Raw genomic sequence first — 26,471 nt, 5'->3', positions numbered from 1 at the left:
GCTCTGGTACTGCATGAGTGAACCTGGAAGTACCCTTTTTCTAAGATTTTGCTAAACCTATTCTATGAAATATGTCAATTCAATAAGTGTTGGAGCCCATTTAAACTAATTTTGGAATGTCTTTATTTTCCTGGTTAGCTTTTGAATTAGGAGCAGACATTTTAGTTGATAAAAGGAGTAAGATCCCAAACGGCAAGAGCATGTTTGTATTTTGAATTTACAGAGAGGTTGATGGCATCTGAAAGTGAGTAGGCAAACCTTTGACATAAAGGTGTTCTCAGAGTTCATTTACAGCAGCAGGTAAAGATTCATGTTATATCTGACTCCAAACCCCTCTCACATTCCCATTACGCTCAGTCTTTCTCCTTGCTCTTACATTCAACTATTCTGATTTTTCTCCTGCCTGACTGCATAAAGAGAGTGGTAAGGCAGAATTCTTTAGTAAGGACCACTTCACTTCCATTTCCAAAGGCTATCTGGAACTGGTAGTGAGCCTATCCGAGTGCAGTCCAGCTTCAGTTCCATCAAGAAGAATGAGATGACAGCTGTTTTGAGTGAGGTGGCTGCAGTTGCTACTGGTATCATGAGCAGCTTTTAAAAAAAACAAAAATGTAATGTCACAAGAATTGGCAACTCGGATGATTGGCTTGCTAATGGTTTAAGTGTTCGCAAAAGGGAAACTGAATGTCTGCCTTTAATTTGGAGCAACGTGCAATGACCCTGATAAGAGCCCTGGTTTAGTCTCACTTGCTGTCTTTTGCTGATATTTGATTATAAGTATGGAGGCTAAGACTGTAACTAAGACTGAGCTGGGGAAGGCCATTAATGATTAATATTTCACATGTGTGTTCTCCTGCACTTCTGTAGCACTTAATATTAAAAGAATCAAAGGTAATGTGGCTTTTTGTTGCTGTTCTAACAGGTTACCATGACAATCACATTGTAATTCGGTGGTTCTGGGCTGCTGTAGAAAGATTCAACAATGAACAACGGCTAAGGCTATTACAGGTGAGAAATCAGTAGATTTGTATAAAAATATATAACACCATTTCACATTAAATGTTAAACTACTTCATCAGTTTCGGATAATGAAACCTTCAGACAGTGTGATGTCAGGACACGGGAATGGCCTGGTAACTCAGCAGTCTCCAGATGCTTACTGTAAATAATTGAAATGTCAAAGCTAACTAAAAACAAAAGTCCCCTTGATAGAAAGTTACCAAACAGTATGAGTGTTGGGTGGTGGTGATTTTTATTATTTGACTAAAAAAATCCTCAAAATTTGTATTCCAAGGAAAGGAAAAGAAACATGATCATATTTACCTTTGAAGATTATTCAGAGGAAGAGTTAGGGAGGACTTGGCTGAGGTGTTCAAAATTATTAAAATGATATTGAAAACTGATCCAGTCCCCCATTATTATCCTTTTATATAACATGAAAACAAGAGGTCTTCACTTAGTTGATAGCCAGTAAATTAAGAACAAATAAATAGAAACACTGCTTCACACAGTGTGTCCACTGATGGACAGGTTCATTTACCTGATGGATTCACTGAAGGCAGTAGAGGAATTTTAATGCACGTGGGTTTTTCACAGAGTTACATGTAATCAAATACAGGTACTTCTAGCACACCAAATTCTTTAGAAGGGGCCATATCTGATTTTATCTGGGTTTGCCACATAGTTGCACTAGTTTAAAATCCATTGTTTTAAACATTTCAGAACTGGCATCTGATCATGTTAACTGTGTCACGAACATTCCTTTTTCCTGTTACAGCTGGCTCTGTGTAAATGCTATGTGGGAAACCTTACTGAAGTGTCACTTTTGATGCAGTACCATAGATGGCTAAGATTTCCCTTTGCGATTATAATACAGTGTAGGGATTCTGCAGCTGCAGGTCAAAAATATTTTATATAGGTGTTTTATCACAGACCATTAAAAAATAAGTAAGCTCTATCTGTCACAAGACTCTCTCTTATTGATGGATGATTCTAGTCAAATCTGCTCTGTAAAATGTCATAAGAAATTCTCACTGAAATCTATGGGAATTTTACCTAAATGAGAACTGTAGAATTTGTCTCTTAGCTTATATCAGTTAGTAAAGTTTGTAAAGTGCTTTGAAATCCAGCTGAATGAAAGGCACGACATAAATGTAACATATATGGTAATTTACTTATTAGTTAGTCCCTCTTAAACCTTATTAAGTGTATTTTATTTTCTCCCTCCTCCCTTTATTATTTATTAGCTTGATGATGCTAGTAATGTGACTTTAATTCTACACTGATTGTGCATCATAATTATTCTTATATACTGGCTGTCTATAAGTGAAATCTGTAACATAAATTAGTCTAGTAAGACCTCCCTCCTAGAATGCTAATCAAGAAATATGCCACTTTCCCTCCCCTACATTTTAAACAGGACTTTAATACTCCTGATTCCCCTTCAAATAAGGCCTGATCCTGCAAAGTCTTATACAAGAACAACTTGACTTAGTGGGAACACTGCTGTGAGTAGTTACTTATGCATGAGCATTCACACAACCCTCAGGTTGTACATCTGTCATCCGTGTTGTTCTTTTTGTGTTGGTAGTTTGTTACAGGCACATCCAGCATACCTTATGAGGGGTTTGCATCTCTAAGAGGGAGCAATGGGCCAAGAAGATTCTGTGTAGAAAAATGGGGGAAAATCACTGCTCTTCCCAGGTAAAAGTGTGTGTATGTGTATGTTTTGGGTAGGGGTGTTTTTTTTTTTTAATCTAAGTAAATTTTGAACTACTTGGATAGAGTTCAGTTCTCTGTGAGCCAGTCACAATAGATACATTGATATTCTCAACTACCCCTGCTGCTAACTATTGGGGTTATGCAGAAGCTGCTTGAGAAACAAACAGCTGTCATTGATTGACTGAGTAGGCTCTGCTGAAGGGGAAGTTCTGCTTCCTAGTTGTTCCAGTGTGTATGACATATCTTTCTTTCTTTGAATTGAAGAGGTTGTTTTCCTGCATGCTGGGAAAGACAAACTAATTGTGCTTAGGAGTCTGTACCTTAATTCAATTCTTTCTACTTTACCAGGTTTACAACTTCTCTTCTAAAATTTATAGAGTTTTTTGTTTGTCATGAAAGCAGGCATTGCTTCCCTAAAATAGTATCTATGATGTTCTCTGAAAGGTAAGTTATTGGTCATTGCCAGAAAATGGATATCAACTCTGGATTAAAGAGACCCAATGTATTTACAGTCTAGTTCAGTTCCCTAGGAGGGCCAGCATGATTTCAGCATTGTGTAGAAATCTTGCTGTGGTGATTTTTTGAATCAGAGGAAAAAGTGTGTTCTGAGGAGTGATTTGAAGGAGGAGAGAGAGAAGGCGGCAAAACACGATGTTAAGGGGGGGTGAAGATTGTAAAGAGAGCAAGTAGTAGAGAGGCTTGGGCCAAGTAAAACAAGTGAAAAGGAGAGTAGAAAGAAATGAGTTGGATGTAAGGAAAAGCTGAGTTGCACAAAGCCTCGAAGAGCTGAAGCCAGGGATAGAATTCAAGATGGAAAGTGACATGATCAGAGTGGCAAGAGGAAAAAGTAAGGAAGGAATTGCTTTCCTCGTTTTTCCTTTTGTGATGCCAGGAAAAGAGCTGTGGTCTTAAATGATCTACAGTATCAAAGACTGATGACATATGAGCCAGGATCTGAAAAGTCATCTTGACTGAACTCTGTATTAACAAGAATTTCTCTACAGAGAGGTCAGTTTTGCAGATTAATACATTTGGGGAAGATTTCCCATCATCCAATTCTGTAGCATTTAGAGGAAGTTACACTGGTTGGAAATAGATACGTTACTAACTTTGATTATCTGATAGAAGGTCAAAGTATAAACAGTACTATGTAGTTGAAATGCACAGACCCAGTGTACAAGTTTGTGGAGTCAGTAGCTTGAACACAAAACCACCTTGTCAGTTAAGAGTATAAATGGGAGCCACGCAGCTGAAGGTCAAAGGTACATTAAGAGAATTCTAAGAGTTTATATTTCAAAACAATTACTGTAGTATCTTTTAGGGTCAAAAGGTATTCTGTGCATCAGCCACCTAAGCATGCCTCAGAGAATGATTGTTACTGAAATGAGAAATAGATTATGTTCCTATAGCATTTTAAAAATATAAACCGTTGCATTTTCTTGAATGAACCTGGACTTCAGCAGTGCTATTCCATTTTATACCAATACTTAAGTAGGAAAAGAGAATATTGTAGTTTTTGTATCTTCTAATATTCAGTCTCTAAGACCGACTTTAGGCAGTACTGAAATATTATTATTAAATAACAGGTCCCAGTTAGGATGAGGGCACCATTCACTGGGCGCATTTCACATCTAAAGACAATTCCTGCCCCAAAAGGTTTGCAATCTAAGGTCTCAGTCCTGCGTAACTTCACTGTGCTGAGTCGTCCCATTAGCACCATATGGGTGGCTACTAGTAATGAAGTTTAGCACATGTGTATATGTCACCAAGATCGGGACCTTAATAGCTAGATGTAAGTAGACCCAAAACATGTATTTGATAAGTGTGGCAGGATGCTGGCCTGGGAGGCACAAATAACTGGAAATCAGATTTTTCCAGGACTGATAATCTGGCTACTGTGAGGAGGAACATGACAAATTAATTCATTAAATTCCTTGCTGGACTTCTCATCTGTAAAAATAAATGTTTTAGGGGGGTATAGTGTTGATGATTTTTAAAGTAACTTAAAAACGGGAGAAAGAAAAATAAATTGTGAAAGCTCCATTTAAAATAGTGTTTTGGACCCATAAAAACCCACTAAAGCAGGGGAACTCAAAGGGAAGGCTCAAACTAACTGTCTATAAATATAACTTATGGAACCCACTTTACTCATTTATTGTGCATAGATACAGAGACTTGGGACCAAATTCACCTCTTAGGCAGCAGGATCCAACCTGGAACAGGGACACACTCCTGTAAGCTGCTCATTCTACCAGGGAAACCAGAGCCAGCGGGTACACTCTACACAGGGAGAAGGGGCGGGACAAGCCAGGAGATTCAGCACCTCACTGAGGGAGTTTCTTGTGGCAGGGCTGCTGCGGAGCTCCAGCTGTAAAATAAAACTGCTTCACTTTGGAGAAAGAGAGTGCTCAGATATGTGCTGAGCGTCTTTACTAGTTCAGCCCAGTGGGTGAAGGGAGGGTGCCAGCTGCTTGCCTCTTTGCCCATGGCAATGAACATGGCCCTTGATCTTTAACTTTCAGTTCCGTTGCTTTGGAGACACTGGGCCACAACTTTACTACTGTTTTAAGATACTTTTACAAACATGAGAGCCAAATAACACAAGTTTATTTGTCGTGAGTCAGCCACTCCCAGTGCTCAAGACATGGTACCCTAATCCCATAGGAAATGCATGACTTACAGCATTCATTTCAAACTTAGCTCTGAGCAGAATGTAAACTGTGTTCACTTTTCTAACATCTCCAGTTCCTATGTGCAGAGTGGCTTCAGCCTAAGCCGCACCAGCTTCAGAGGCTTTACTATGCAAACACTGAGTAGCACTGGCTATCTTAACAAAGACACTGAGTGGCAGACTTTCAGCAGGCTCCTAAAAGAGATCCTGCAGATGTGGATGAATTGTTGGACACCCACTGAAAATTTCACCCAGAGGCTCTTCAATGCCTAATGGTTCTAGGGTTTTGTATTAACCTAGGGATAAATTCTTTTACCCTCACTCTCAGTGATTAATATTTTTATTTTGTGAATAGTCCCACTGATTTCAATGGGACCACTTGTGGAGCCTGGTACTATTGGCAAAATCTGGCTCTCAAATTACAAATCAAGGGTTTTTTTTTGTTTTTGTTTTTGTTTGTTTTTAATTCATACCAGAGAGAAGAAATAAATGAATGAAAACATTTTATTGTAGCCATTCCCTTTTCTTGGCTCTGTAGAGCTGCGGAAGGCTAATACAGATAACAGATTGATTAGATGATTCCATAGCTTCCACAGTTCTGATCATGTTATAATCAGCCTTATTGAACCAGAAAAATGAAACTTCTGGACCTTGCATGTCAAGTTGCCTGGCTTTTATCACTGCCCTTTCCATCCTATGTTAGTGGCATGTGCATGCACTGATAAAGTTAGTTATTTTTAGTTTAGTTTTGCCCCTGCTGTCCCTGTCAGCACCTTTACTTTCAGCTTGTTTATCTTATTGTATGTCAGGCTAAATCAGATATCACTAGTGGAACTCCTACTCTCTATTTCTTAAATGTTTAGAAGTTGGCAGTGTTAATTATATAGCAGCTAGTGATGATGAATATATAAACATTTGCACGCGAACAGCATTCTTCTGTTATTGCTAAGGTATTGGACTTTGGACTTAAAGTTAATTTGACTGTAATACTGTTTGAAATCCAGTGAAGGGGAAAGTGATTGAATGTCAAGACTCCAGGAACTAAGATACATTTACCTTTATCAGAAAATGTGAGAGCACAAAGATGAACATAGTATACAGTTAGCTTGAAATGTCCTGGGAAAACAGTATCCACAGTAAAATCACTCTCCTTGCAGAATGACAGAGTCCTTTGTCTGGTAGAAGAAGAGCACATTTCCTCAACAGGATCAGTATCTTTATTTTTAAAAATGAGTTTTCTCTCTAAAGAAAATGATCACATTTTCAATACACTGACAAAATCATCCTCAAAAACTGAAAGAAGACCCAACTTATCTTCCTACTAATCAGTTAAACCAAGATGCAAGATTGTTAGCTTGCAATGAATCCCTTATTGATTCATGCGTTATGGTTTTTATAATTTGTGGTTGTACAACCCACATTATGCATGATGCATAATTCTAACAAGTGGATGTCTGTTTCAAAGAAACTCCTCTCCTTCCACACCCTTTGTGAGTTTATTAATATTAAGAAGCAAGAGGAAATTCTTCTGCTGGTTGTGTGAGCAGCCAGAGGATCCAAGGAGGATTATTACAATGGTCCACATTCCCCTCCTGTGGGCCTGATAGAAAGAGAAGCTCTATGAAGTTTCTTTTATAATGTTTCCTCCAAATTCTCCTTCCAGAGGGTTAAGGAGGGGGAAATCAGTTGAACCCACCCACCAGATGCTGGAGGTTAGGCCACCATGGATCTTCCGAGGTCTAAATTGAACCCAGAGAATTGGTGGATGTACAGGGTCATCTAACTACCTGACAGCACTGCTCTAATTGTAATCATACTGTCTTTTCCCCCCACCTCACCCCTTAACAAGGGTCTCCAACATGGAGGGACTCTGCAGGAAAGTTAGATCCTCTAAGCACACTTCCTGGATCCCACAGATAGCTTTCCACAATGTTCTGGGAAGAGAAAAGAGAACCACGGATTCTGCTGACCTGCTCCCTTTGCTGGCAGCCAAGGGTTGATCCCTCTAGTAGGGAGGGAGGGGGGAAATGAGCAGCCCCATAGAATACCATGGGGTGTGAACTCTACCTGCTGAAAAACATTCTGACTGAGTTCTGTTAAGTCTACAATAATTGGATGGAGCAAAATACAATATTTTTTCTACCACAGCAATACACCTGAAGTTTGGTCTGATGTTTAAAATGATAATCTGGCCCTGCATACTGTGTCTTTCCCAAAGTCTGATATTTTTATGACCCTATAATGCTGTTTGCTAATTCAGCGTTTCACCTTCACTGAGGGCTTGTAATGAACTCTTAGCTTCTGTGTTATAAACAAGCTAGAATGACTCACCTCTTCTCTTCATGTTCCAACCTGGTAGTTAGGATCTGATTGGCAGTTAAGATGATGGTCCCTGATTTGGGGGCTGGGCACCCTCTTGTTTTGAGAAGGCTCACTGTAAATCCAGTGTAGCCATTCTGACTACTGCTGAATGGGGTATGTTGAATCAGGAGTCTCAGTTCTTGGTGGGGGGAGAGTTCCTGACATTATACACTTAAATTTATTATGCTGTGTGTTTTTTAAATGTTTGCTGTTCAAGTGGTGACAGGCAGGCCACTGCAGAAAAGGTTTCTGCTTGCCAACGGGAACAGGTTTAAACAACAGTGTGGTGTGATTGCAAAAGGAAAAAGTAAATGTAAAGAAAGTCCTGCCCCTTTAAGGGCCAAACCCAAATACAAAAGGACTTTTATCTTCCAAAGCAAAGGTCTAAAGGGTCAGTTAGCTTTCAAAGAAGAAGAGGAAATGAAAAGTCCTTGGAGCTTTCACCTCAGAACCTCTCTCCCGAAAGATCCTACTTGCATTAGTCACTTGGAGCTGTGCCATTTATTTCAGTGGGAGCAGGACGGAATTACCCTGCTACTCAATAAATCCCTGTATCAAATTCAGGCAACTCTGGTCCTTCCTCTAGTCAGAGGATGGGGTCTCTAGGATCTTTTCACAATGTATGTAGAGATTGTGATAGGCAGATTATAGAAATGGGGGGGGAGGGGGGAGAATATATTCCTGTCCTGTCAAGAAAGCCAGAGTGTGTTTTGAGAATTATATACATACATTCATTTAACTACTAAATATATTTCTCTGTAATAGATTCCCAAGATCAGATCCTCGGCTGGTATAAATCAGTATACCTCCACTAACTTCAAGGCAGCTACACTGATTTACATCAGCTGAGGCTCTGGCCCAGAGAAATTATCAATGGAAAAGACCTAATTTGCTAACTAGTCTATCTCTTGTCAGTAGGACTATTCGCTATGTGTGTTTTCTAGTATTTCACTAACTCTATCTAATTTATGTACATTCATTCTTCAAAATAACTTCCTCATGATTACAGACCTAATATTCAAATATCACTAATTATTAATAGAAAATACTAATTTTAAAAGTATGTATTCTAAGCCAAATTTTCAAAACAAACTGCCTCAATTGTGCCCCTAAATTGCAAATTTTGTGTGTGCACATTTTACAGGCAAAATTTAGGCTACTACTTGTGATCCACATTAAGGGTCAGAATTTCAAAAATATCTTTGACAATTAATTCTTTTTTAACTTGAAAATAACAGTGTTCAGCAACACAATAATATTTCACAAAGCATGGTATTTTGAAAGGACCTTCTTGCACATCTGAATTTCCAGTTACTTTCATTTGAATTTCTGAATAACCATGGCTTATTTGCCACTTTTTTTTTGCAGGGCTCATACGTGTTTCAATCGTCTTGACCTTCCCCCTTACCCATCATTCTCCATGCTCTGTGAGAAACTGTTGACAGCTGTTGAAGAGACAAGTACCTTTGGACTTGAGTGATACGCAAACCATAGTGCCCAGCTCTTTGGACGTTTGTGGATCTGTCCTCTTAAGAACGAATGAACAGTTGTATTGGATTTCTTAGAGGAAAATGTTTTACAATACAATTCAAATAATGAGATTTCTATGAATGAGTAAATCTAGCTTCGGAAGCAGTTACAAGCATTGTGGTAGTGGCAGAGTACTCTACAGTAATACTGGAGTGTGCCTGGTGTGCAGGGAAAACTAACAGTCTTGCAATAAACAGTTTTTCTTGAGTGCCATGTTTGTTATGGCCCAAGCAAAGGATGCATGATCAGCAAGGTGGCTACTGCAAAATCTGACAAGTATCTTGAAACTGGATTTAACAAAAGTCCTTGAATGTAAAGTTCAAGTCAAAATGTGAAATCGTTCAGCCCGCCCCTAAATTTGCTAAAATCAAACTATGGAAATCTTTAAAAAAAAAAAAAAAAAAAAAAAGTTTCCTAAAGATAGGTTACTTTATGCCATATACTATAACAGAAAATCCATTACTTGCTATACCTAAGACTACGAGTGCCTGCATGGTGTGCACCATAGATTTCAGCTTCCTGGGGCAGAAGTGAATTTGAAGGAAAATCAGCAGTAAGGGATGTCAAAACAATGGCTTGCAATAAGGAGGTTTGTGAAAATGTATATGCAAGTGCTGCGTGTATGGCAAATGATGAGCTATTATAAGGAGAACTTAATAATGTCTGATTTTATGCTTTGTACTGCATGGAAACTGTTTTAAAAAATAAGTATCAATTTATCACAGCATATCAGGAAAAAGAAACTTACACAGTGACTTCTGTTTATTTTTATAGGTTCATTATGTTAAGTTCCTCAGAGTGTAAATAAGAAACTAGCAAACTAAATGCTATTTCTGTTCATTTCACTTTTCACGCATTTACAGACATTGTGCTAGTGTTTTATTCTTTAAGCACTCTCAAGGAAAAAAATGCCTTTTATTTTTATATGAGTAAGAAATTCCCAAAAATATTTTGCACTGAATGTACCAAAGTTGAAGGGACATTATGATCAGACTGACCGCAAACTGCATCACTCTTACAAGTATCTAGAAAATAGCTTCTTAAGAACCGAGCTTTCTTCACAGTGCCATGTCTATAGATATCAGGACTGTGCACATAAGTAATAATTTTGTAAAAATCACTACATGTGATATTGTAATATGCATTTATTTTAAATGCATTTGGTTCATTTTTCATCCATCAAATAACCTGTAAGGGATTGAGTGTAATACAGATGTTTCATATTTTCCCAGCAACTTTTATTTGTACAGCACCGTAAAACACACTAGCTTATTGGAGAAACCATGGGCGACACTTAAGAAGATGAACCTTTAATAGTAATGATTCCACTCTCCCTTGTCAGTGAACACCTCCAAGCTATAAACTGTTCGTAATGTTTTTCTAAGTTTGCATTTTCACTGAGTAGTTTTCTTGTCAATGTTAATTAAAATGAGGTCCTTTTCAATTGTATATCAAAAACTGAATGAATCCACCAATTTAATTATGCTTAATTTTGCTACAGTGCACAGGCGTCACTTGAACCCATTCCCCATAAATTAGTTTTGCATCTGTGCACTTGTACAGCCATTGAGAAATACGACATACATCGTGCCAGAGTTCCAGAAAACTGCAACTGAATGCTGGATGGCAAGAAGAGAAATACAGCTCTTTGTGTTCTTTTTGATAGCACTCAAGCATTTCAAGACCTGATTTGTGGAAGAACTAAGTTTGAGAGTAACCTCAGGATTCCCACTCTGGGGACTCTCATTGAGTAGGTGTCTCAGTGAGATGACATGCTTATTGTCCGTATTCGTAACAATGGGAGCACCCATCCACTCAAGTGAACATTGGAATGGCAATAAAGATGCTGTCAGCAAAGACTACTTTTTCACGCTCCCCATGAGAAAGTAGATGCTGTTGTGGTGGTAGGAGCGGGGTGCTGGGTAAATTTAAATTGCCCCAGATCCCTCCCCCTCTCCATTCCCCAAACGATATAGGAAATAATGCCTGTGTTCAGATAACTGAGGAAACCCGACTGTCAAAAATAAAATGAAAATACCTTCTGACTTCACAAATAATGGGTTCCTCCTTAAAACAATGACATCTAGGAATCACACAAGTTTTCTTAAACTGCTCCTGGCTTGCACTAAGTGGCAAAGAAAAGTCAAGCTGTGTTATTCTGTTTTTACATCCAACAGAATAAACTTCGGGTTTATCAGTGTTTGCTAAGATATCACATTAATGGTCCAGGGTTTGCTAATGCATGTGTTGTATCAAAGAACTGATACACAGTAGATAAATTTACTTGTGAGCAGGTCATTTCAGCATGGCTCATGTTTCATGTGATCAGATTCATTAAGTACCTGACACTCTAGTCACTTAGCCAATCAAAAGTTTAATTTGGCTCTAAGAACCGCAGAATTTGGATCTTGTAATATTACAGTATATTTTCCCTAAAAAAGGAGAACAGGTCTACAAACATCAATCCAGAAACTCATTGGAATTAAAAGGGTTAAATATTTGACACAAAAGTTTACATCAGGCTGCATTTGAGCCATGCTTTTGTACAAATCAAAAGTAATAAATGCATTTGTCATCTTTTATTTAAAAAATGAGATGTACTACTTACTTTTGTTCTGTATTCTGCCCTTTTCACCAGTCGGTGACCATCCAGGACTCTGCAGAGCTCCAGCAGGATCAGCAAGGGTGGCAGGTCTCAGCAAAAAAGACAAAACGCAGCAACCACTCAGATCCAGGAGGAGCAAGCTAAGGGGAGGGGAGAAGTTTTGCTCCCTCCTCCTGTCTTGCCTGCACCATACTGGACTCTAGGGAAGTGCTGCCTGAAGGTGATGGGGAGCTGGCTGCCTTGATGTTGCAGCCCCTTCTGCTCATAGCCCTTGGCTAGCTTCTTGCTGTATTTTAAGAAACGCGTCCCTGAAAAAGGGAGTGGAAGGAAGGAGCATAGAAGCATTAACAGCCCCACACACCCATTACCCCACAGCAGCAGCACTCACCCACCAGCCCATTCAACATCCGTTCCAAAAAAGCCAGCCCTGTGTTTCTGCAGAAGATTACAGGGTGTGATTACAAGGATTGTGGGGGGGTTGAACTCATAACAAGAGACTATGTCTGGTGTGGGGGTTGTGGATGGGGAGAAAGTTTGAAAATCCCTGGCTTAAAGCAATATATCATTTAGAAGATCTTACTTGGCTGATAAGGAGCTTTCCTTCTGGGAAGGAAACAGTTTAGCAGAGCAGAATGAAATAATGGGCCCCATTCAGCCACTGCATGATACTGACTTGTGCCAACATAATCACCAGTACCCTTATATGGCGGAAAGCCCATTGGATGGTTGCTCACAGTAGCCAATTTAAGGCACCTACAGCCCCGTCCCCTGCTCTGACAGGGGGCTCTGAGCCAGCGAGCACTACACAGAAAGCAAGTGGTGCAGGTAGGCTTCTTCCCTTGGCAGAACTGCCAGGGAAAGGGGTCTCTTCTTCTGGGGTAAATCCCAACCTTGGGTGCCCTGAAGCACAGCTTCTCCTAATGGGAAGATGGGATGTAATTTGCACAGCTCTAGTGAACTTAATCATTATCTCTGCCAAATATGTTGGAATAGTATCTAATTAATGAACGCATCCCAACTATCAGAGGCATGGATGCCTATTATGTCATATATACTCTCTTGTTCAAGGTATGTATGTCAGAACCTTTTACTTTATTATAGCAGTTTTCTCGACCACTGAAATCCTGAGACAGCCTTCTGTTATGATAAGGAATACCCTCAGCAGCAGATTGTATATTAATTTATTAAAGGAATCTCTCAGCCCAAAATAAATTTCTGTGTAACATAACCTTCACTCTGCAAAATGGAGGCAGAGATTTATTTTTCCCAGTTAATCTTTGTTATACTTTCACAATAAAAAAATAACTTTTCATAGTTAAATAAATTATTTTCATTATCCATGTTGTGGACCAGGGACATACCATAAATAAAGGAGTTAACATCATTCAGAGGTAGAGTGCATCTAAGGTGAAATCATCTCAGTGCTCGGAGCCAGCGATGCAACACACAAGCCTCATGGTAAAGTTGTTCACCCCAGGTCTTACATTATATAGTGAATATACAGTAGAGCCTCAGGGTTACGAACATCTCTGGAATGGAGGTTGTTCATAACTCTGAAATGTTCATAACTTTTAACAAAACGTTGTGGTTCTTTTTCAAAGGTTTACAACTGAACCTTGACAATGCAGCTTTGAAACTTTACTATGCAGAAGAAAAATGCTGCTTTTTTAGTTTGTTTAACACAGTACTGTACTGTATTTGCCTCTCTTTTTTTTTTTTTTTTTTTTTTCTTGTCTCCGCTGCTGCCTGATTGTGTACTTCGGGTTCCAAATGAGATGTGTGGCTGACTGGTCGGTTTGTAGCTCTGGTGTTCGTAACTCTGAGGTTCTACTGTACGTAATATATAATTTTCAAAGGAAGTTGAAAATCCAGGCAGTAGCACTGTGGCAGAGCATCTAAAAGAAAGTTTCTGGCATGATGGAAACTGGCAGAGAACATTGAACTGGTGGTTTGTTTGTTTTTAGATTACAGAAATTTAAAAGGTTTTGTGGTTTGTTATGCTTTTTCAGTGCTTCTAGAAGTCCAAAATAGCTTCAAATTTAAATGTTAAGACTAATATCATGTGGTTGCTAAAGTAGTCTCTGCAGTGTTTAATTGCAGATGCCCGTGTAGTCTCTGCAGTATTAATGAATCTCTACAGTGTTATTTGAAGATAGTCATTGAGATGTTTGCAGAGGCAGTGTTCTGGATTGACAGAATTTACGCACAAATGGTAAATCTATATTAACTGTGTTCGACTAGTCTTTCTGATTTGATATTTCCATAATGTAATACAAAGCAGTTTGAATCATGTTTAAAGGTTTAAATTTGTTTGTATTGAATTATGGTAGTTTTTAGAACTGTTGCTCATATTTATCTATCTTGCCATTGATTTGGGGAAAGAGGAAAATTTGCTCCTAGTAATACTAATGGAAATTAAGTAATATCTTCTTTGGAGAGATAATAGACATCTGTCTTAACATCAATCTTACAAGGTAGGACCTGTTTTTAATTAAAACCCACTCCATCACCCAAAAATGAGTTTTCTGTTCCTTCCTCCAGCACCTCTCTATCCCAAACAAAATTTCAAAATGATTACTGACACCTGATTTTTAAATGTTTCCCAAGTGACCAGCCATTGTTGGATTATTATCCAATGACTGCACCACTAGCCGATCTAAGGGGCATTGGCAGAAATTTTCAGTGACGACTTGTTAACAGATTGCAAATGAAAGGTCTTTAAAATTGTATCTGAGTGACCACAATGACTGTTTTAGAACTAGTCCTTTGGTTAAATATTTTTAACATAAAATACAGACTAGAAAGGCTGATTTGAAATTGCTCTTGTCTCTTAGAAAAATAAATACAGGTTATATAGCATTTAAATATATATATTTAAATGGATACTGTCAGATTCAGAGCTATATTTTTAAAATATCCTTTTCTGTTACTAATAACACTTTAGGTTGTTAAAACTAAGCATATAAAATTAAATACACTTTGCAATTTTTGTTTTACTTTTTGCATATTTTTCAACATGCACAATGCAAACAGAGTGGTCACTTTGGTTGCTTATGGTCAGTTTCTGGTCAATTGCACTTTCTATTCACATGAACTAGCTTAGTGAATTTTTAAATAATTTTATGAAAATATTTCTCATTTTTTTAACATTTTATTTTAAAGAAACCTAATTTGAGGGTCTAAACTGCCTGGCTGTGCCCCTTTAAAAAATCAGGAGTGCCATCCTAACAGGCCTTTGTCAAGGCCATGTTATACCCTGGGTGTTTTAAACTGAGCTCAAGATTAATTTCATTGGGAAGATCTGCTTCATAATCAGTGGCATCATATGACTCTTCATCAGTACCCCAGAAAACTCCCCTTGAGTACACGGTCTGGCTGCAGTTTAAAGATGGCAACACATTGTAAAGCCTCCTTTGGATTTGTTACAGATATTGTGTAATATATCTGTACATATTTAAAATGTAATGAAACAACTTCTGAAATTATTTGAAAAATGTTACTGTAACAGTGAATTAGCCCCATGTTGAATCATTACATTGGCAATTTTAACTTTCTTTAAATACCAAATGTAATTAGAGTACATCACAGAATAGCCACTGAAAAATATTCTAAGAAATTGTTTGATATTATGATGAAGGCAAAATGCATCCAAGCTTTGTTTCTTTCAATTATCACCGCCTAAAACTTCTTTAATAAAAAGGTTTCTAATGGAAGGGCTGCTTCTTTGTTCAGTATATGGTGGTTTTTTTCTTTGTACAGACAGGAATTTCTCATTCATCCACAACTAGAAAGTCCTTACCTCTCCATAAATAATAACTAAGAGCCATATTATGCCACTAATTTACCAGAGTTCTCCACTGGGAACTTCTAATTGAAAATCTATGGGACGATAAGACTCTTAAAATGGGGACTAGTCAAAGTGGAGCTCTTTGTGCTTTCATTCACTTTCTTATTTTGGGCAGCCTCCCAGCAACTCTCTTCTCCCACTTGAGTTGCATTTGATTTGGACTATTGCCGCAGCCAACCTACAATCAACAACCAAGAGCAACCAACCATTTATGATACTGCAGTGTCAGAGTCAGGATAGCGAAGCTAAGATTATGGCTTGCTGCACTTTTTCCTCAGGAATTAAACACGTTTCCTTTGCTACAAGTCTAGCTCCGCTAATCCAAGGAGCTAAATGTTTTTTGAATTTAGTTTCTTGAAGTTAACAGGTTTTTTGTGCGCAGAGCCATCCCTTGGTACAGTGAATCTGGGCAACCGCTCCAGGCCCTGGTGCAACTGGCCGGCGCAGTCGGCCACAGAAGTGATGGGTCAGTCCTGTAAGTGATGGATTTGTCACTTCTGCCCCGGGCCCTGCACCCCCCGCTCCCCAGGGACGGCCCTGCGTGCACATGCTTAACTTATTTTCTCGCCTCCAAGAATTGCTACTAAGTGCAACTACCTTTGGCTAAGAGATTAGTGAAAGCCCCTTACCAGGGCATAGGTTAATATTGATCGAGATTTCTGGGGAAGGTGTGATATATACGATTACAGCCAAAATATTTCCTTCCATAGATGGAGTACATTGCCCACACAGTACTTAAAGGTGGCTCTTCTAGAAGGACAGCTTGGGATTCTAGCACTCCTCCCATGTTTCCATTTCCTGTTTGGTGGCATAATCAGGTGTTGGCACATTCCACTGAGTCAGCAGTTAAGCATCTTTGTCTTTCATCATGAAAATTATACTTTGAAGAGGTAGGTATGTATATTAGGACTGTACCATGTTCTCCAACTGTACAGATGTAACTGATACAATATGAAAATTTTCCCTGAGACATTGGATTTGATTGTACTGTTGGCTGCTGATTTTCCAGTTTCCCATTGGGGCCTGAAGCTGGATATTTTTTTAAAAAATAAACAAACAAGAGGTAACTACTGATGCCTCTTGAGTCATGCCAGTTCAGGAATGTAATTGTAGCTCTTGAGCAGCTGTTACCATAATGTATGATAATCACACACAGTGGGCATGGCATGAAAAATGCAGTGGGAGCTGAACAACGCAACAGCAGCCATGGAGCAATGCTACTGAGTGAAGACAAAACTGAAAGGGCAGGAAAAAAAAATGAAGAGGAAGAGATGACATTGACTTTTGTGAATCGTGTTGGGGAGTATGCTGTGCAGTGCACACGCAGTTACTAATAACAAAAGGAAAGCCTGCATTGTGAAGTGAGGCATTTGCTTGAAAATGCACACCAAATAATACACATAAATGGAAAAGTACCATAAATTATAAATAAGTTAGTTAATATTTCCTGCACTTGTAAGGCTTATTTTAGCCAAGAAGTATTAAAAGTCTTCATAGTCTGACCTGGAGGTTCAGAAATCTAGCTTACATGTCTTTTTTTTTTTTTCTTTTTAATTGAACTGTTATCAGGATAATGGAACCTTGTATAAGAGGCGGTGCGTCTATTTTTATTTTAGTTTACAAATAATAACTGTTATGTTTATTACTGGATATATTTGCAGGTGAAATAGTATCGGATAAGAAGCTATTTAAGCCATTGTTCCAGATAGTAACTTGCATTTTAGATATGATGGTCTGAATCCTAAAGTTCAAACACAGTTTTTAATCGGTATTTATTTGAGAAACTCCATGCGGTGGATTTTATTTGTTTGTATGTATTTTGGGGTGGGATGGGGTACATTTTGGTTGCAGCACAAGAACCTTGAAACTCCATCAAGGACTTTCTTCTAACCTGGGCCTCCTGTGAAATTTCTCTCCAGGGGGATTGACCTAAAGCCCTCTGAAGTGAATAAGAAGACTCCCATTGACTTCAGTGGGCCTCAGTTGCATGGACCCTGACTCCCGTCACACTCCACTGATGTCAGTGGGAGGCTTGCTGAGTAAGGACTTCGTAAGGATTTTGGGATTTGGCCATTGTGATAAAAAAAAACCAAAACATTGGAAAAAGTTTGCAATAAAAAAAACAAAAACTCCCTGAAAGTCTTTCTCCATTTCTCTTCAACAAGATAGTCAAGATGGTCAGAGCTTCATACAGAAAAAGTACAGTTTATTGGACTGCCATAGTTCTACATAGTTGGACATTATTTTGCAGTTAGCCTTCAACATTCAGGAGACTGCTGTTTTATTATTGGCATCACAGATGGGACTGGGAATCACAATGGTATTGTTAGTAAGTATGTAAATAATCATAGAAAGATACTGTTTCTTTGTACTCCATTTCTCTTCAAAATGCTGTAATGTTGGGGGTATCCATGAACCTGGATCAGCAATTACTGAGCTATATGTATGGGTATCTTCAGTGTAACTGGCTGAACATTGCTAACTGCAAAAGGTGGTGTGGGGAGAAAAGGGAATACTTTGGAGAACGTGCGGGGGGGGGGGGGGAGAAAGGGGGGAAGGAGTATAGTTACCAGTGTGTGCTGTGAGGAACACTGGAACCCCAACGTGTTGTATGTACTAGCTCTTTCTTAACCAAAACTACTAAATGTGAGCTGTTAGTATGTTTGAAAACACATAGGATTACAAGTTTTTATAATGGGGATGCGGGCATCCAGAACCAAACAGGTGTATACATGCATCTCCCTTACTTTTGACAAAGTGTTACCTGATCTAATTTTATACTAGTTCTTTGTTTTTAAAAGATTTCAGGCACTGTAAAAAGAGCATAGATTCTAAATGTTAAGTAGGGCACATGGTATATTTTTTAAGCCTTTCCATGCTCTTTTATGTTGAGAGTGTCCACAAGACTGTGTATCAAATGCAGCACCAATTTTTTCTACTTTTCTACAAACCAGTTTGTTTCATCTGGGTTTAGTGTGTATCTTTCATAAGAGACAAAATGAGGGAGGAGGGGAATGGGGGAATATAATTCAAGAGTTAGGATGAGGTATGTCTCTCCATTTCACATTGCATCAGCTATGTGTCATCTTCTTGTTTCAAGGCAGAAAGAGCAGATAATGCAGCTGACGGAGTATGTTACATGGATGGCATTACATAGTGGCTGTACTTGAGGAATGTACTTAAATGCTTGGCTGCTTACAGATTTGTATGATTATCTACTCAGATGAACACCTGTCTCTTGTGTTGTATTTCTTATTATTTAAAAATGTGTTGAGGGAAGGAGTTTTACTGTATACAATTTATTTTATTTTCATCCTGATCTCTATTTTGTTTAAAACCTTGTTCCATCATGAAATCACTTAATCAAAAATAAATCTTCTTGTAAATAACTTTGGAAATTAACTTTTTCTGTATGCATCTGAAAGTATTTTGGTCTAATTTTTAAAAAAGATTAGTTCTCATATATGAATTGTTCTAAATCCTGGCCAGTAGGTTTAAACTTTTAGAGCATCTCAAAGACACTTTCATCACCTTACATTAATTGCCATGTGTTCTGGAAAGTGACATATCTTAAAGGGAACAACATTTCAGCAACAGAGAAAGTAAAGACTCTGCAACACTCTGCCTCAGCTTTTGCAAAAGAACCACATTTGAAACCAAGGCTATGATAAATGAAATTACCAAAGGACAATGCCCTGGAATCTCCACCTTGGAAAGTGATCAGAATTCACTAAATTGTTTCAATGTCTATTCTACAGAGGATCGAAAGCTGCAAAGGTACATTTGATTGACAATGGCCTATGATGAGATAGCATGATATTTTAATAGGTATAAATCTTTGGGGAAAATATGCACTTCTCTTCCAATGTTTAAGATCATAATGATTGTTGTTCTTAAATCCAAATAATCAATAGATTATTATAGATTATTGGCAGAGAAATTGCTGAGTGTTATTCTTGAAAAACTGGCTTCCAAAATAATAAAAGTAAATGGTCCCCTGCTAAAGAATTCAAGCAGTTTTTATAATTTATTATGCTAGTTCTAGCAAGAGATATTGTCCATTATTTATTGGAGCCAATTCTATATTTCTGCCAGGTCAGAAATAGGTAATAGCCCACTTTCTGTAGTGGTTTGATAACAACGTTGCTATCTTTATGTAACACCTTATATACAATAACTTTTATAGTTTAGTGTTAAGATAATTTTCTTACTACCTTGGAATTATTTCTTTTGAAAGAATTCTTGGTATTACAGGGTCTAGGTATTAAAGGAAGCCTGAAGGAAGCTAGTGTAAAGGATTAAAGAGAAGTGTGTATGCAAATGGTGGTGTAATGGTGGGATACTGTCATTTTAGATTCATTTTCTGCTGTTGCTCTTCAATTCATAGAATCAAGGGATTGGAAGGGACCTCGAGAAATCTTCTAGTCCAGTCCCCTGAACTCATGGCAGGACTAAGTATTGTAGGCCATCCCTGACAGGTGTTTGTTTAACCTGCTCTTAAAAATCTCCAATGATGGATATTCCACAACCTTCCTAGAGTGGTTAAGCACTGGAATAAATTGCCTGACAGGAAGTTTTTCCTAATGTCCAACCTAAACCTCCCTTGCTGCAATTTAAGCCCATTGCTTCTTGTGCTATCCTCAGAGGTTAAGAAGAACAATTTTCTCCCTCCTTATAACATGTACTTGAAAACTGTTATGTCCCCTCTCAGTCTTCTCTTTTCCAGACTAAAACAAACCCAATTTTTTCAACCTTCCCTCATAGGTCATGTTTTCTAGACCTTTAATCTTTTTTGTTGCTCTTCTCTGAGCTTTCTCCAATTTGTCCACATCTTTCCTGAAATGCGGTGCTCAGAATCGGACACAATACTCCAGTTGAGGCCTAATCAGCACGGAGTAGAGCGGAAGAATTACTTGTCATGTCTTGCTTACACATCTGCTAATACATCCCGGAATGATGTTTGCTTTTTTTGCAACAGTGTTACACTCTTAACTCCATATTTAGCTTGTGGTCTACTATGATCCCCAGATCCCTTTACGCAATACTCCTTTCTAGGCAGTCATCATTCAGACTTATCATGAAACACTTTGATCTAAATAAATAATAATTAACCTTCTATGGTGAGGAATTGATCCCTCTTCCCAATTTCTAGCCAAGATTGGGGCTTGGATAAAGTTCAGTTCAAGGTGATGCTGCCAGGTTGGGTGCAACAGCTGGATGAAATTCAGAGGTCATATCTGTCTGCTCATCTGAAGAATTTTGCATACCTTTTTGTTACTCTGATTTACAGTGTGGGGGTCTTGTTGGATCTTTGGTTGTTTCTAGATGCAGAAACCAAGAATGCTTTTTACCATCTGTGTTTGGTGAGAATGTTGAGATATTTCCTTTGGCATGTGGACCTCACTGCAGTTATCAATAAGCATGTCATCTACAGAATAGATTACTGCAGTGTGCTCTACTTGCATCTACAGCAGACAACCACATAGTGGCTGTGGTGTCCTGGTGCAAAATGTAACTGTCCACTGAATTAGGGTATTTTTCATGCTTTAACCTAGGATTTGAGATCAGCTGGGTTGCTTCTGACACACCCTAGATGTGTTTGGGGAGCTGGGTGCTCTCAGGAGAAGTCCCTTGACTAGCACTTACTCACCCACCTTGACCTCACAGAATCCGAAGGCCAGATTCAACCCCTGTGAGTGTGGAGATGGCCACACCGTAGGGAGTCATCCCAGAGGAAGGCAACTTTAAACTCCAACTGGAGATGCATTGAATTAGCACATTTCAGCCAGTCAGGCCCTGGCCCTGCCCACTGTGTGTTGTGCTGGCAAGCCAGCTATGCTTTCTTGCACCAAACAGAGCCAGGGGAAGAAGTTAAAAGGAGACTAGAATGTGACATCAGGGTATAAGATTGGCTACATTGAAAAGATTATGATAGTGGGGACATTGTAGGAGTCAGATGATAGGTTACCAAAAAAAAAAAAAATGCAAATGCCAACCAAGGTCTGTCAGACCTAAAGGCCAACCATCGACTAGATGGCCAGACATCGTACACAGGGCCTGACCAGGCTGGGCTTAATGGAGGAACAAGACATGGACAGGAAGGAATGGTCAGGCTGTACTGGTCCCCAGGGTCTGTAAAGATGCTTTTGATAAGCAGAATTCCTATTCAGGCAGTTAGGATAGTAACTGGCAATTAAAGACCTCCACCCTAGAATTTATCATAGTTTATTATTTTTTTAAATGAACTAACCTGATGTATAGATAACAATAAGCATATTTTATGATCCAGCATTATTGTAACCTTCATCCTCCCATTCCTCCTACCCCACCCTCCGTTTGTATCTTTGCTGTTTATATCTAATCAAAATTATAAAGTCCTTGGGGCAAAGTCCTGTCAATTATATTTTTCTCTAAAGTGCCATGCATGCCTCCATGACATGATATAAATAAATATTAAATATTACAACAATACTCCCATATCTCTTGGCTTTTTAAGTGTTTATTTGGCTTTTATAACCACAAAACATAACAGTTCTGTCCCTGAAAGAATATGTGAGGAGATACAAACAGCCAAAGAAAGACATAAGCACTGTCATTTACTTTTTTGGCACCACATTCTATAATAACCTACAGCCTCTTACTTGCATCCATCTTTTAATTTTCATCTTGTGGACCATTTGGTATGTTTGGAATGCTGTTTACTTTTCGTACTGTGTAGAGAGCACTCCTAATCAAATGGATCTCTCCATGCATTGCACATTTCTATTTTGTTTGTCAAAGCTACTTGAAATTATTTATAATGAACTCAGTGCATAAGATGGTAATTTCAGGTTTCATAGTAGCAGCCGTATTAGTCTGTATTTGCAAAAAGAAACGGAGTACTTGTGGCACCTTAGAGACTAACCAATTTATTTGAGCATAAGCTTTCGTGAGCACAAGCTTTCGTGAGCATAAGCACGAAAGCTTATGTGCAAATAAATTGGTTAGTCTCTAAGGTGCCACAAGTACTCCGTTTCTTTTTAAGATGGTAATGGCTCTCTGAGAAGAGCCTCTTAAAGATTTAAGACTGTAATAGTGAAAAATCTCTATTACTTACAGTTCTAAAATCTAGATGGATGGTCCTGAGTGAGTTATGATGTAAAATGTGGCTCTGATTCTTAAAATGTACATTCAAACAACCAAGTGGTATAACACATTCTATATTTTTCAGAAATGGTTCCACTTTACCAAAATCATGCATTTTACTTCTGTTCCTTATTTGTTAGGTTCTGATATAAATATCACCTCCGCTGGATGACTTATCCCAGAGTAGGTGGCTGCTGTTTCATTTTATAGTGCCACTAGCCAAATAAGGTTTCAATAATAGTCAGCTGCTGAAAATAAACTGAAGCAATGAAGTAGTTAGCTCATTTATCACTGGAGTTAAAATTTCACATTACATTAATGTTGTTGCTCTTACACCAAAGATAGAACAAAAATGAAAGTCTGCAAATTCTAGAGCAACTGCTTAGATTGCCTCCTCACAAAGGGAACTCAACTTGGCAACCAATCAAATCCATCACAGAGATTTTCAAACTGTTTAAAAGATTCAACTGCTTTCAAAAAGCCCTTAGAGCCACTGTCTGTCTGCAAAAAAGCTCTTGGAAACCAAAATGAAGCTTTTATATCTTCAACTTTTATTTTAGTCTTCCCAAGCAATGAGTTAGAAAGCTCTGAATATCACCACAATTTTTTTATAAACTGTTATTCATATGGGTCTTTCCTATGTGGCTATCTCCTGGTGTGAAGATTACTAAATGCAAAGTAATAGCTCTCTCACGCTTTGCAATGTGCAGATCCAGTGCTATTCCAGTGAGGTCCTGCAGATTGTTCTGGGCTCACTCATACAAGCACTAGAAAAAATTGTCAGAGACTACTGAGTAATTCTTGTGACTATGACAATTCAGTGACATGGTTGCTTTAGCCTATAACACAGTGGGAGAACCATAATCATATACAATATACATAATATCATATACAACCATAATCATATACAACTAGTGTTGACGTGGTTAGGCCCAGTCCCCATGTGATAGCTATGGGTTGAATGTCTTGTCCGATAAGAAACTGCATTACAACTAGACAAAGAGGAGAATGTTGCCGGCATGTGTTTGCTGTGTTGTTTACAATATCTCAGAAATCAATGTGCATTTTTGCAGCCCAGCATCTCCCGTAATTGTGCTGTGTGTGGGCTATTTCTCTCCTGTCCACAGTTTCAGGAGGCAGTTCAAAGCTGTAGCACAGCCTGTGCTAGTCATGCCCCATTCTCGAGCCTGCTGCAGATCTTTTGCTTCTGGGGCATCAGTCAGTGGCACTTGTCTTTGCTCCAGATCTTTCCTCTGCTTTTTTCCCCTTTGAGGACAGTACGGCGCAGTCTTCTTTGTTCTCTTCTCCACTCCTGGACCAGGTATTTAGTAGCACATGGCTGAAGCCACATGGAGTCCCTGTGCAGCACTTCTCTGCCAAGCTCCTCTGGCCCCTTTCAGGGATGGCAGAGCAGGTGTAACCCACACACCTTCTGGGTGTGGTGTTCTGTACCATCTAGTGGCACCGAGACCACTTAGAGAGCAATTAATGAGTCTGCTCTACAGCCTTAGCCTTAGCCAGTTGGCTTTTAGCTCCTGCAGTAGAGGCTTATGTACTAAGCTCCAGAGGTCCCTGGTTTGATCCTGCCTGCTGATGACCTGGGGGGAGGGGGGGTCTGTCGGTGTTACACAGGCACACAAACATTGGGCTAAACTTAAAAGATGCTTCATCTGTGAGCCAGCTTTAACAGGCTCTACAGAGGACAAATCATGCCCTGCCTGTTTTCAGCAGCTGACCCTAGTACTGCTCGGGCATGGAGCTGTGAGTCAGACAGGTATGTCGGGACCCTTATCCCTCCCAAGAAGCTGCGACTCCACCACAGAAAAGCCCAACCAGGAAACAGAGCTTCTCCCTGTTCTGCTCTAAGGATGAGGAGGACTGTGGCAACTCAGGAGCACAAGAATAAGATCCTAGCATGGCTCCTGGTACCACCACAAGCCCTGAGATGGGTCCTAAGTGCTCTAAAGAGAGAAGCAGAGCTCACAGTCAGGAATTGAGTCAGGCATTTCTGACAGTCTCCATCCCCCAACCTGGGGGAGCGGGAGTCTAAAAGGGAGAACTCTGAGGGAGAAGTTTCTCTCTCAAATATGCCTAAGGTCGATGCAGCTGGGGCATTTCTAGCAAAGGATATGGTTATTTGACCCAAAGGGGACATTTCCCCCCAATGATCCAATGGATAGGAAGGTTGAAGGAACCCTTACAAGGGACTTTGGTGCTTCCTTAGCCACCCTCAGAGCATCTCTGGCAGCCAAGTGCTTTGTTAAAGCCACATGACTGGAGGACCTTAAAACCCTTAGGGGCAAACCCAGTTTTAAGTCTATACATAAGAAAACCTCCTTATGGTAGCATTTGTTGCTGATGCTTCAATGGATGCTATGAGGTTTTTTGGCAGGGCCATGGAATTTAGATCACTAGCCAGGAGACACGTATGGCTTTGTCCATGGAACGTAGATATTCATTCCAAACAAGTCCTGTGCTCCTCTAAATTAACAAGATCTCTCCTCTTTGGAAAAAAATTGGACAAGATAGTGGCTGAAAACACTGGCAAACCTAAACAGTCTCGTCCCCTCTCCACTTAATACTTTAAAAAGGGACTACAAAGCCATTATCAGACAGACACACTTGCAGAGGTTCCAAAGGAAAGATGAAAGATATGTCAAAGGAAAACTTTGGAACTGAGGAGTGAAAATCTAGAGATACTCCTGCGTCATCCAAGGGCTCATTATGACAATGGGCGAATGTGCCTCTGCCGAGTCTGCCCAGACCTGAGTTTGGGAGCCATGATTTCCCACTTTCCAGATGACTGGTTTGCTTCTACCACAGACAGTGAGGGATAATGTATCAGGGATACTCCCTTGAGGTAAGGGCTCCACCCCATCCTTGCTTCATCCAGTCTCCCATCTCCAGCAACCCTGCCATGTGCAAGCTTGTCCAGAACAAGTTCTCCCATCTCCTGGACAGAGGAGTGATAGGAGTTCCCCCAGAAAAGTGTTCTTAGGGTTTTACTCCATCTTCTTAATTGTTCAGAAGTGCACCAAAGGAGTCAGGGTCATCCTTGACCTCAAAAGACTCACTAAATGGATGAAGAAAACAAAGTTACAGCTGGAGAATCTAGCTTTGATAGTGACATCCCTGTCTTAAGGGGACTTCCTAACCTCAGTGGATGTTGCAGATGTGTACCTCCACAATTCAGTGCACCCCTGCTACTGCAGGTTTCTGAGATTTGCTTACAACATAAATTACTACCAGTGCTGAACACTGCCATTCAGTGTCTCATTAGCCCACTGGGTATTTACAAAAATGCTGGTGGTGATCATAGCCAGACTCAGAACCCAGGTATTCACCTGTATCTCTTTCTGGATGACTTCTTAATCAGAATCCCATGCCAGACCACAGCACACAGTGCCACGATCCAGACTCTGAATCTTCTTTAAGTGCACCAATTCACGATAATGCTAAGAAAAGTTCCTTGGTTCCCTTGACAAGGATTATTCACCTGGATGTGGAGATAGACACATCAGTAGCACAGATCTACCCATCACTTGACACATTCCTGAAGATTCAGAATCTGATATTCATGCTGGTTAAGTGCAGGAGCCCAACCATAGCTT

General features: G+C 39.3%; 1 protein-coding gene across 5 annotated transcripts in view; it reads left to right on the top strand.

Annotated features, from left to right (window-relative positions):
• HECW2 (HECT, C2 and WW domain containing E3 ubiquitin protein ligase 2) overlaps positions 1–14,732 on the top strand; it is a 262,737-nt gene extending 248,005 nt beyond the window's left edge. For 4 of the 5 annotated variants that reach the window (XM_073306249.2, XM_073306251.2, XM_073306250.2 and 1 more), the window contains 3 exons: positions 923–1,008; positions 2,591–2,703; positions 9,122–14,732. In XM_073306249.2, coding sequence (XP_073162350.1) covers positions 923–1,008; positions 2,591–2,703; positions 9,122–9,233 — 311 coding nt within the window. In that variant the 3' untranslated portion in view covers positions 9,234–14,732. The other variant, XM_073306252.2, reaches the window with a different exon arrangement.
• The last annotated feature ends 11,739 nt before the right edge of the window (positions 14,733–26,471 follow it).

The sequence above is a fragment of the Lepidochelys kempii genome, chromosome 11 (assembly GCF_965140285.1).
Source record: "Lepidochelys kempii isolate rLepKem1 chromosome 11, rLepKem1.hap1, whole genome shotgun sequence".
Lineage (NCBI taxonomy): Eukaryota > Metazoa > Chordata > Testudines > Cheloniidae > Lepidochelys > Lepidochelys kempii.
This window is presented reverse-complemented; position numbering and strand designations above follow the sequence as displayed.